At 39.7% G+C, this 12,653-nt stretch overlaps 1 protein-coding gene across 2 annotated transcripts in view; it reads left to right on the forward strand.

Annotated features, from left to right (window-relative positions):
• The window catches only part of Pafah1b1 (platelet activating factor acetylhydrolase 1b regulatory subunit 1), a 49,808-nt gene extending 39,278 nt beyond the window's left edge, over positions 1-10,530 (forward strand). For both annotated transcript variants that reach the window (XM_075991700.1, XM_075991701.1), the window contains exons 8-11: positions 572-800; positions 2,326-2,427; positions 4,949-5,105; positions 6,784-10,530. In XM_075991700.1, coding sequence (XP_075847815.1) covers positions 572-800; positions 2,326-2,427; positions 4,949-5,105; positions 6,784-6,857 — 562 coding nt within the window. In that variant the 3' untranslated portion in view covers positions 6,858-10,530. The remainder of the gene's footprint in view (positions 1-571; positions 801-2,325; positions 2,428-4,948; positions 5,106-6,783) is intronic.
• Positions 10,531-12,653: the final 2,123 nt, after the last annotated feature.

A 12,653-nucleotide genomic window follows, 5' to 3' on the forward strand; every position in this document is an offset into this window, starting at 1 on the left:
ACATGCACAAGGCCCTAGCTTTCATCCCCAGCACCAAATTAACAATTTATTCAGAGTTATACATCTGCATCTCAAAAAATAACTTCCTGTCTACAAGAAACACGTGTGCACTGTAAAAATGATTCTTAAAAGCCAGTCTATGAAGTGTCAGTTTCCTATTTTTTTTCGTTTTTTGGTTGTTTTGTTTTTAATGTTTTTTTCCCCAAAGTGATCTCTGGGTCTAAATTAGAATTTAAATAAGATTTATGCTGATATACCTTTGTATATATCTTAGACTTGAAGTTTTTAGTTTTAAAAACTTTTGTTCCTTCTATATAGTTTACCTAAATTCTGTATTTTGTCAATTTGTGGTATTTCATGTCAGCCTATTTTAGCTAGTGTTTGTTGTTTGACTTCTGGCTGGTGCCCATTATTTATTAACCAATATTTTACATTTATTTTGTTGACAAGCTATAATTTCTCTATCTAATGCTATTTTCTTTATCCTGATTTGTAACTAATTTTGTATCACTTCTGAAAAGTTTCCTAATTACTATTTAGTCACAATGTATATTATTACTTACATTAATAGCTACTGTGTGAAGACATTTACAGGACACAGAGAATGGGTACGTATGGTGCGGCCAAATCAAGATGGCACTCTGATAGCCAGCTGTTCCAATGACCAGACTGTGCGTGTATGGGTTGTAGCAACAAAGGAATGCAAGGCAGAGCTCCGAGAACATGAACATGTGGTAGAATGCATTTCCTGGGCTCCAGAAAGTTCATATTCTTCCATCTCTGAAGCAACAGGATCTGAGGTACTGTCTGATTTACATGTCTTTGTATGGTTTTCTTACTGTGCCATAGGACAGAGCCTTGGGTAACTTTTCTGATTCTCAGTCTGAGGTTTGTTAATGTGCCTAAGACTGTAGCCTAGAATTCTGAATTTTGAGTATTTGCTCTTTCCAGTTGTCTTTATATTTTTAAAGCAATTATTATTGAGCCAGTAAGTTTGCTCAGTAGGTAAAGGCGCTGGCCACCAAGCTTGGTGACCTGAGTTTTATCCCTGGAACTCACATTGTAGGAGGTGGGGTGGTTCCCTCAAGTTGTCCTCTGACCTCTATCTGCATGCCATGGCATGAATTGTGTATATACACAAATAGACATAAAAATCTCACTATTGATTTAATTATAGACATTGGAGATCATCTACCAAAGATTGATTATTTAAAGCCAGTTATGGTGGCCCTATAACCTCAGCACTTTGGGCCAAAGGCAAAGATCCTGTCACAAAAACAGAACAAAGGAAAACAGAAATATACACTCACAGACCCAGAAAAAAAAATGGGAGAAAAATTGAAAAGCAACCAAACATAAACTATATATTTTTTTTGTTTGTTTTTCAAGACGGGGTTTCTCTGTGTAACTGTCCTGGAACAAGCTAAGTAGACCCCAGGATGGCCTTGAACTCACTTGTACCTGCCTGCCTCTGCCTTCTGAGTACTGGGATTAAAGGCGTGTGCCATCAGCCTGTGTCTTAATAATGCTGTCCTAAATGATTTGCGGGGGGGGGGGGGGGGGTTGGTTTTTGGATTTTTGAGACAGAGGGTTTCTCTGTGTAGCTTTGGAGCCTGCCCTGGAACTAGCTCTGTAGACAGACCAGGCTGACCTCGAACTCACAAAGATCTGCCTGCTTCTGCTTCCCAAGTGCTGGGATTAAAGGCATGCCTCACCACCGCCCGCTGAATTTTTTTTTTTTAGTGTTTTTTTTTTTTTTCCCAGGCAGGGTTTTACTATTTAGTCTTGGCTATCCTAGAACTCATTTTGTAGGCCAGACTGGCTTTGGATTCACAAACATTTGAGTATTGGGATCAAAGGGGTGCACCACCACATCCGGCTCTAAATTAACTTTATATTTGTAATTTCTTCATTTGGACAATTACAAATTCTAAATAAAATTCTTTATACTGCCCTCTGGTGGATACATGCAATATATAATAAATTCGATGTTAACTATCTGTGTGTCTGTATGTGTGTGTGTCTGATTAAAAATCCTTTTTGAGCATAGACTTGATACCAAGCCTAAAACTTAGGGCCTTCTTCATGCTAGGTAAGTACTCTGTCACTTAGCTAAATATACCTAATCATGATTGCAGAAGTCTTAAACAGTACATTTAATCATGGTTAGTTTTTCTTTGTAGGCTAGGTGTAGTGTCAGAACAGTTGTGTATTTAAATAGATGCGAACAGCCTTTATGTAACATTTGGAATAAATATAATATAATAGAAGTTGTTCAAGTCCTTATTGTTTTCATGGGAAAAATAATTTTTATATTTTCTGTAGACTAAAAAAAGTGGCAAGCCTGGACCCTTCTTGCTATCTGGTTCCAGAGACAAAACTATTAAGATGTGGGACGTCAGTACTGGCATGTGCCTTATGACTCTTGTAAGTTTGCATAATCTTAATACTTCTTTGACATCTTCATTGTGCTGCTTTTAACTTTGTGGATTAGATACGCTGTGCTTTCCTACAAAATCTCCATTCTGGGACTTTAACTCCTGTATAGATTTATAAACCTCCTTAAAGTTTTGTAATTGTACTGGTAGAGTGATGTTCTACAAGATGCAGTATTAAATAAATCTATGAAACCAGTCAGTACTGGAAGGGGGAGGGTCTTAGCACACTATAATATCTACTCTGTAGGAGAAAGATGTTCTTACAGACTTGTTTACTTTTTCAAGATATTTGCATCTACTCCATTTGTTCTAATTCTTTAGTTGTCATTTCTTTGTTGACATTTGTTAATTGGTTTATTTTCCTGTTGTGAAATTAATCTAACTTAATGAGTTAAAGGTACTCAAATCGTTGTAACAACATTGGAGATTCCGTATATGAAGGGGTAGGTATTGGACATTCTGGTTTGGCTAAGGAACTCCAAGTGGAACTGTGGATATTGCTAACCTAGTAGCAAATCTTATAATATATAATTCATAGTTCTAGAAAGTATTAACCAGCCAGGCGATGGTGGCGCACGCCTTTAATCCCAGCACTCGGGAGGCAGAGGCAGGCTGATCTCTGTGAGTTCGAGACCAGCCTGGTCTACAGAGCTAGTTCCAGGGAAGGCTCCAAAGGTACAGAGAAACCTTGTCTCAAAAAAACAAAAAGAAAGAAAGAAAGAAAAGAAAAAAGAAAAGAAAGTATTAACCGGGGGCCTGGAGAGGTGGATCAGAGGTTAAGAGCACTGACTGTTCTTCCAGAGGTCTTGAGTTCAATTCCCAGCAACCACATGGTGGCTCACAACCATCTGTAATGTGATCTGGTGCCCTCTTCTGGCCTACAGGAATACATGAAGCCCAAATGTTGTATACATAATAAACAAACCTTTAAAAAAAAAAGTACTAACCAGATCTTTCTGTAGAGTATGACTGACACACATAATATAAAGAATTAAAGAATTGATGAGAAGGAAAGATGGGAAAGGAGCAGGGCAGGACCAACCAAAACTAATTAAGTGTAAATACTGGAAAAGAAAATCTACTAATACAAGCAAATGGTGACCACCTTTGAACCCAGCACTTTGAGGCAGAAAGATCTCTAAGTTTGAGACCAGCCTGGTTTATAGATTGAGTTCCAGAACAACTAGGGTTACATAGAGAAACCCTGTCTTGAAAGACAGAGATAAAAGAAATTTACAGCACTCAAGAGGCAGAGGCAAGAGATCTCTGTAAATTTGAGGTGAGCCTGTTCTATGTAGAATTGCTGCTTACCTGGGGCTACTACATAGTCCAGACCCATCTCAAAAAAACGTAACTGTATTATGTTCTAGGTTCATTTGTACCATGTTAGAAAAGTAAGCTAGTCAGTGGGATTAAAGTGGTGGGATTAGCATGTGCCAGTTCCTGAGTAGGCTAAAAACATTGGAACCTCCTGAAGCAGGAGTTTTATACCCAATTGTGTGCTGCCTGTCATAGGTGTTGTGAACCAAACTCCGGTCCTCTAAAAGTAGCAGTGCATGTGTTTAGTCATCTCTTCAGCTCCTCTACATGCTCTTCGGGGGGGGGGGGGGGCTGGGGGGGGGAATTCAAGACAGGTTTCTCTGTGAAGCCTTGGCTTTGTCAGAACTTACCTCTCTGCCTCCGAGTACAGGATTAAAGAAAGATGTGAGCCACCACTGCCTGACTTCTTGACATGTTCTTAATTGTTCAGTTATCTCTTTGGCTCCTCAGTTTTTAATTAATTAATTATGTTTGCTGTGTGATGTTTTACTTTTTTGGCCTTTTGGGGTCTACCATCCAGCTCCCAAATAAACACACACGGAAGCTTATTCTTAGTTATGAATGCCTGGCTTATTCTTAGTTATGAATGTTTCTATCCAGCTTTTCTTATGTTATCCTGACTACCTCTGGACTTTTATCTTTTTCTGTTTCTGTATACCTTCTTTCTCTGTGGCTTGCTGTGTAGCTGGGTGGCTGGCCCCTGATGTTCTCCTCATTCTCCTTCTATTTATATTCTCTACCTGCTAGCCCTGCCTGTCCTTGATCCTGCCTCACTATTGGCCATTCATCTCTTTATTAGTACCATCAGGTGTTTTAGACAGGCACAGTAACACAGCTTCACAGTTAACCAAATGCAGTGTAAACAAGTCACACACCTAAAAAATATTATTCCTAACATATTTTAGTTTATCGAAAATAGAATCTAGGTTTTGTTTTTCGAGACAGGGTTTCTCTATGTAACAGCTCTGGCTATCCTGGAATTCACTTTGTAGACCAGTCTGACCTCATACTTGATAGTGTCTAGTTTTAATCTTAGCGTTGGGGAGGCAGAGACAGGCAGCTCTCTGATTCGAGTACAGCCAGGACTACACATAGAAACCCTATCTCAAAAAACCCCAAAAAATAAAAAAAATTAAAAGTATTATGTCCCAAATGATACTTAAATAAGTCAAATACCTTTTGTCTTTAAGGTGGGTCATGATAATTGGGTACGTGGAGTTCTGTTCCATTCTGGGGGGAAGTTTATTTTGAGTTGTGCTGATGACAAGACTCTCCGTGTATGGGATTACAAGAACAAGCGATGCATGAAGACCCTCAATGCGCATGAACACTTTGTTACCTCCTTGGGTATGTACACATTTTGAGGTTTCTGAGCATTTGAATTTTGGAGTGACAGATGTAACAGTTTATATAACCTTGTGAACTTTTCCAGGTAAGGAATGATCAAGTTCTTTGAGGGTAAAATAGAAAGGGAATATTTTAACCTTGTGGGTCCCAGCCAGTGGCTTTAACGTTTCCTTTCTAGAATTAAGCTTATAGTAAAAATACTGTTTTCTCTGTTGTACATTGGTTTTAGAAACTAGACTTGTGAAAATGGTATTTGGTGATCATACCAAATTTTGATTGGTAACTTTTTATTTCCTATTAGTTTGTGAATTCATCAGAAGAAGTGCTGTGGATGTTACTCAGTGGTATAACACTTAGCATATCTTGACTGAGACACCATTTCAGTCACCAGTACTGCAGAAGAAGAAGAGCAAAGGAAATCTTTTTTGGGGGGAGAGGGGGATTTTCGAGACAGGGTTTCTCGGTAGCTTTTGGTTCCTGTCCTGGAACTAGCTCTTCGAGACCAGGCTAGCCTCGAACTCACAGAGATCCGCCTGCCTCTGCCTCCTGAGTGCTGGGATTAAAGGCGTGCGCCACCACCGCCTGGCCAAAAGAAATCTTAAATAGTAGCCTGGGATACATAGCAAGACCCTGTTTTAAGAAAAAACAAATAGGACTGGCAAGATAGAGATAGGTAGAGCAGGTAGAGAAGCTTTGGGGCAGGCACAAAAACCTGTTTGATCCCCATATCCCAGACAATGACAGGATAGAACTGAGAGTTGTCCTCTGACCTCTGTACTTGAGCCTACACACACACACACACACACACACACACTGAATAAATACTTAAAATTAGGCATTGTGACACATGTGGGCAGCAGAGATAGGATGATCATGTTCCAAATAGGATATATGGCAAGACCCTGTTTTTGAAGAAAAAAAACCTATAGGACTTTCCTGTGACGAGTAAATACCGTCATGTACTAGAAACCTAGGGAATTGTATATAAGTGTCATGTCCTTGGTATCATTTGGAATTCATGAGAATGAATTCATTATGTTATAGTATACTAGAGTATGATGGACCTTATGGTGATCACAATAAGGCCCTTGGTAAATTAGGCAGGAGAATCAGTTGTTAACATAAAGCATTAGTACTAAGCCTGGAGCACAGTATTCAGTAAGTGGGTATGCTAAGTGTGTCCCTGTTCATATTTCTAAGCACCATTTGAGGTGGTACTTGTGATATTGAGTTGAGTTTCAACTTTTCTGGGTTGGTTTTTTTGTTTGTTTGTTTTTTAGAATATTTTTATTTATTATGTATACAGTATTCTATCTGCATGCCAGAAGAGAGAACTATTATTGATGATCGAATTATTGATGGTTTTAAGCTACCTTATGGTTGCTGGAAATTGAGCAGCCAGTATTCTTAATCTCTGAGCCACCTCTCCAGCCCCAAGTTTCAACTTTCCTAACCCAACTGATAAGCTCAGTAATTTCTAGGAGTATAGTGTGTGTATAAAGGAAGTCATGTGGAGGCATATGCTCATAGAATTTCAGTGCATGGAAGCTGAACTGGAAGAAATCAAGTTCAAGGCCTGCCTGGGCTGTATAAAATACTCTTGTTTCAAAAAATGAGAAAAAAAACTCTTATCTGGCTTAGTATGGTTTGAAAGCACGCCTTTTCTTTTCTCTTTCAGATTTCCACAAGACGGCACCCTATGTGGTTACTGGCAGTGTAGATCAAACAGTAAAGGTGTGGGAGTGCCGTTGATTGAGTCTCATTTGGTTCTTCCTCCCTTTTTTTCCTCTGGATGCACTCTGATGATACCATGGTTACCCCATTTGAGCTCTGTTTAAATAAATATTGTCCTTTCATGTAAATTATTCTGGATGTAGATTGAGCTTATTAAATGTTACACACAAAGTATTCATGCATGGTGAATCCAAATTGTATACTGTAAATTACATATGTTGTCTAGAAGTACCATAGGGTTTAAAAACCTGGGCTGGCATTGGTCACACCAGGCCTACAAGGGCAGAAGTTGAATAAATTGAACTAGGGCACTAAACTGAATAGTTGACAGTGTCGTTTTATGTTGGATTATTAATTATTGTTTTTCTTCCTGCTATCTGTTGGTGCCTGACTTGATGGCCTCATTTTGGGAAAAGTTGTGGTTATTAGGGCTTTTTCTGAAATGTGTATCTATGTAACATCACTTAAGTGTGCTTAATAAATCTTTAAGGGTGTTAGATAAATAAGACTACAATTCAGAATCTTTTGCTCCATCTGTGTAATTAATGGGGATTACACATTTGAAGTTTTTGTCATGACCCCTTTGCCAAATCAATAGGATATGTTTGTTTTGGCAGCCTATCAAGCAAAGGCTAGTGGTATATTTATGTAAGAAAATGATCGTAACTCTCAAGAAAAATCTCAGCAGCTAATAATAGTGAATCCTTTTTTCATTTGGGTCTTACTGCTTTGTAAACAGGTCAGGAGAACACTGTCCTACTCTAAGCTTCTCTCCATACTAGACATACTTCGAGTTGTATTCTCCATACTGTTGGACTGTATAGTCATGTGACTCCCCAGTAGAATTTGATCTTCCCATTGAGTGTCATGGTACAGATAAATCACTGTGTTTATGATGTTTTTAGGGATGTGCAATGTGCATTTCAGAATGACAAATGCTGACAAAGTTGCGTGCCCATTTAAAGGAGCAAGAAAAACAGCAGTTTCCAACATGAACCTGAACTGCTTCACTTAAAGTTATATAAAGTGACAGGGTTTAATGAAGCGTGCATAAAAATAAACTGGGTTTTTTCATCTTTGTTTATATGTAAATGTTTAAGTATATGGACCTATCTGTAAGTGGATATGTCTATATATGTATATCACACATACAACCTCCATGTTGTTGGGTCTTGAATTTTTGAAGAAGTGCTAAATCATACGAGTAGAGTAAATCTTGCTGTGGATTACCAACCACAGCCATGCTTTTGATGCTTCTGGCTCTGAGGGGCTTTTCCAGGCTAAAAGAAAGCCACCTCCTTTATTCTCCACTCTAATTCACCGTTTTATACATCCCTGATATGTTGTATATTTTGATCCAAAGTTACTACAGTAGGGTTAAGAGCATTTTGCCCATGACTTTTGGAACACTATTCCATTATCAGTTGTTAATAAAGAATTCCATTGCCTAGTTAACCAACTTTTTCTTCTAAGAAAATCAGTTTCAAAAGTTAACAGAAACAATGAAATAACAGTGACAATTTAACAATGATAATTTTTATTCATTTTTGTAATATATGATTTTTTTAAATGTCCCTTTAAGTATTTAAAGGAAATTTGATTCCTGAAAGGACAAAAGATGAGAGTTAATGTACTGTAGATATACGCAGAGGTTAGATCACTAGGAGCAGCTTAATGTCTAGCATGTGTCCTTGTTCATCCACTTGTTTGCTCTTAATACTCCTCAGACATGTCTCTAGAAAGGAAAAGTGTTTTGAGAATTAAATGGCTATTTTTGAGGACAAAAACTCAATCTTGATTCCGCAAACACTGTAGGTTCGTTTTAAGGGCAACATTGCCTCACACCCCTGCTTACATTGAAGTCTTTTTTCCCTTAGCTGTTCCGACTGGATTTTTCTCCAAAAGCTATGGAAAATATCTTTGTTCTCATTTGCTGCTATTTCTTGTCCTATTTCAAGAATATAAATACATAGAAATGGTGCATCTTAACATTTGTTTGTGTTTAAATGTCTTGTCTTTTAATTCAGTTTTAGCATGTAGCAACATGAATTGTTTAAGGGTAAGCCACAACATCTAGACATCATTTATAGAAACAGTAAAGAATGGTACCAATGTAGAGGAGCAAAGCTGCTGTTCTGGGTTTCTTCCCCTGCAGCGGTGACTCACTGACAAGGGAGGAGGGAGTGCTCTGTAACAAAGCTGTCCTTACTTGGGAGATCACCACAGCCTGCTGCTTAGCTGAGTTATTAGATATCCTCCACTTAAGCAGCAGCGAACAATGAATCTCAGGGATGGTCCACAGCTGGATCCAAACATAAGGAGCCCTGTTTGAGTAATGAAGGGGGTGGGGGGAGGGGGCAACATCCACATCTGGCGTCAGATTTGTAAAGGTTTCTTGCACTGTTGTTTGACACTGCCCTGTTGATGCCCTTACTTTTATGTTACTGTTTTCTCTGCTGTCTACCCCTGTGCCTTGCCTGGGATAAGGACAATGATAAAATTACTGGTTTGGGTTATAAGTAGAGGACTTTATGAATTAGTTAGCGGTTCACTGCTGCTTTGTTACTTTTTCAGTCAGGTTGGCCACTTACTAAGAAACAAAAAGCCGGTAGAATTGTGTCCTAGGATGATTGTTGACTGTGTGTGTAAACAGACATTCCAGTGCCACCTATAGCACAGCGTGCCCAAAAGTCCCAACTGCATGGAGAGTGCAAGCTGCAGAAGTTTGTGTAGACATGGCCTGGAGAATAGTTGCTTTTGACTTGGCATCTTGCACTTTAGGAAACCAAGACCGTCCTGTCTGCATGTGGTGTGACCAATGCTGTGCCTAGAGCATTACCCACAATTGCTAGTGTTAGCAATCCGTCCTGGGTCATGGCGCACTGTAGTCCTTTGGAAGCTTTGACTATAGGCTCACCAAGCCCAGTATCCTGTTTGCCTCTTTCTGTTTCCATGTGAATTTCCAGATAATACCACTCACTAAAAAGTTTATTTTTTGTTTTTTTTTAATTTAAAGAAAAACTATTTAAAAATAAGGACATTTTGTTTGTTGGCAGTGGTGGCTTGATAATTCTTAAGCAACTGAAATTGAAATAGAAGGAAAAGGCACTTAAAATGGTTACTCCTGCTGTCCAGCTGTATATAAATAAAGTCAATGTGTTGGTTAATCTAGATGGTGCAAAGAATGTCCTGGTAGACAAGCAACATGGGCAAAATTGGAAGAAAGGTTTTGGGTTTTTCCAGTGGGCTGGGTGGGGTGGGCTGGGGACGCTGGACTCACAAGTCACGACTGGAACTGGCCTTTTTATCCTTCCACTGTATCATGTAAGTAGCTGCTTTCTCGCCTGCCTATCCTTCAGGCTCCCCAAAGCTCACTCTGAAGATGTTAGAAATAAACACAAACTCTATAAGGTAGAAGTTGATCCTGACACTGACATGAAGGCAAGCGCTGATTTCATATGAACGTTGCGGAGGTGGTAATCGGAGGAAACAGTTCCCCAGATTGTAAGAGTTCACTGAAGATATCGACACAATTTTAAAAATCAGTAAAGGAATGTATATAATATTGCTCTTGTGTTTTACAGTAAGATTTGTTGCTCTCAGACTGTGTAAAACAAAATTTATTCATGTTTTCTGCATATTAAAAATCTTATTGTACCAATTGGTAAACTATTAAATGCCTATAAAACTAGATGTGCTGGGGTTTTTTATCTAGCATCTCTTTCGTTGGAGTTGTAACTATCCTTAATGTTTTAAGTTTATGAAATTCCCAAAATACATCTTCATGCTCATAACTGCTCTAGATGCCCTGACTCTTCCTGATAGTGCATATCCTTGGTTATCTTCAGCCTTTTAAGTACAACAGCACCACCTCCTGTTGGAAAGAGCCTTCCCAGCAAGAGAAGCTGAGCAAGAATGTATTTGCCAGCTTTTCTGCTTGACTGGTAAGAGCCTAACATTGGATTTGACCTCTTTCCTTCTGATTAGAGTTCTAAATTTTATATCATATGCTATTGTGGTGACTTTGAAAGCACACATTGGCCTCTTGCCAATTTTCTCTGCTCTCAAGGCAGGGAAAATAGCTTTGTGTCCACAATGCCACATCATCCTTCTTGGTTAGTCTGGTGTAAACTGAAATGTGTGGGCATGAATTAACTGCTCATAGCAGTTCTGTTCCTGAGCCAGCGCATCATCCCCAGGGAATTCATTAGACATGCAAATTCTAGCAACCCCCCCCCCCCAAGACCTACTGAGAGCCAGTACTGACCAGCCTATTGAAGGTGTCCTCCAGATTAGCCTGAGACTTAAGTATGAAAACAACTTTTTATTTATTATGTACACAGTGTTCAGCCTCCATGTATGCCTGCAGGCCAGAAGAGGGCACCAGATCTCATTATAGATGGCTGTGAACCACCATGTGGGTTGCTGGGAATTGAACTCAGGACCTCTGGAAGAGCAGTCAGTGCTCTTAGCCTCTGAGCCATCTCTCCAGCCCCTGAAAACAACTTCTGAATCAAAGCTTAGAACAAATGTCTCTCCATCCAGGGTCCCACAGCTAGGTTTTGAGTTCTGACACACACACACACACACACACACACACACACACACACACCCTGCACAAATTTCCCTGCTCTTGTGCTATGCAGAGATTGTATCAGGATGCCACATCCTAGTTTCTGCCTGTTGTCATTTCTATGTGGTCACTTAGACCTCTCAATGAACATTAGCCACAGAATGAAAATAGCTGTTTGAATTTGAGGGGTGGGGGCTGAGATAGGATTTCTTTGTATAGCTTTGTCTGTCTTTTAGCTCTGTAGATCAGGCTGCATTCAGAGATTCACTGGCCTGTCTCAGAACACTGGAATTAAAAGGGACACCACCACCATTAAAAATTTTTAATACTTGTCACCCTTAAAATTTCTTTTTAATATTTATTTATTATGTATACAATATTTTGTCTGTGTCTATGCCTGCAGGCCAGAAGAGGGCACCAGACCCCATTACAGATGGTTGTGAGCCACCACGTGGTTGCTGGGAATTGAACTCAGGACCTTTGGTAGAGCAGGCAATGCTCTTAACCGCTGAGCCATCTCTCCATCCCATCACCCTTAAATTTCTAAATTAACTTATTAGTGTGCACTTGTACTACAGAGTGTGAAGGTCAGATCATTTGGAATGGATTCTTCCACCAAACTGATTTTTGGCACTTTCTACTGAACCATCTCACTGGCAAGATGATGCCTTTTTAAAGGCAGGGTCTCTCTATGTAAGCCTGAAACTCAAGGCATCCACCTCTACTTTTTGTGCTGGGACTAAGAGCATGCACCACCACACCTGGCTGCTTTAACTTTTTGAGAGGGTAGGAGGTAGTTTTGAAATGGTCTTTGCCTACCTCTGGCTATCCTGGAATTCCAGTGATAGCTCTGCCTCAACATGCACTACCACAACCCCAGCTTCCTGATGGTGTCAGTGGAGTACTTCACTGTTTTGAGGTAGATCCAGGTGCAGAGCTGCTCTGGCTCACTTTAAAATACTTTATTCTCGCTGGGTGGTGGTGGCTCACACCTTTAATCCCAGTACTCGGGAGGCAGAGGCAGGCAGACCTCGGTGAGTTGGAGGCCAGCCTGGTTGGCTGTCCTGTGCCAGGACAGGCTCCAAAACTACAGAGAAACCCTCTCTTCAAAAACAAAGTTTATTCTCAGCTATAGGATACACAGGAATTCCTGAGGTTATCTTGGAGGCTTCAACAATAGCTCCTTATTACTTGAGTTGTCAAAAGATCTTACTGGCCGGTGAAATGGCTAAGCAGGTTAA

This window comes from Microtus pennsylvanicus, chromosome 11, assembly GCF_037038515.1.
Source record: "Microtus pennsylvanicus isolate mMicPen1 chromosome 11, mMicPen1.hap1, whole genome shotgun sequence".
In the NCBI taxonomy this organism is placed as follows: Eukaryota; Metazoa; Chordata; class Mammalia; order Rodentia; family Cricetidae; genus Microtus; species Microtus pennsylvanicus.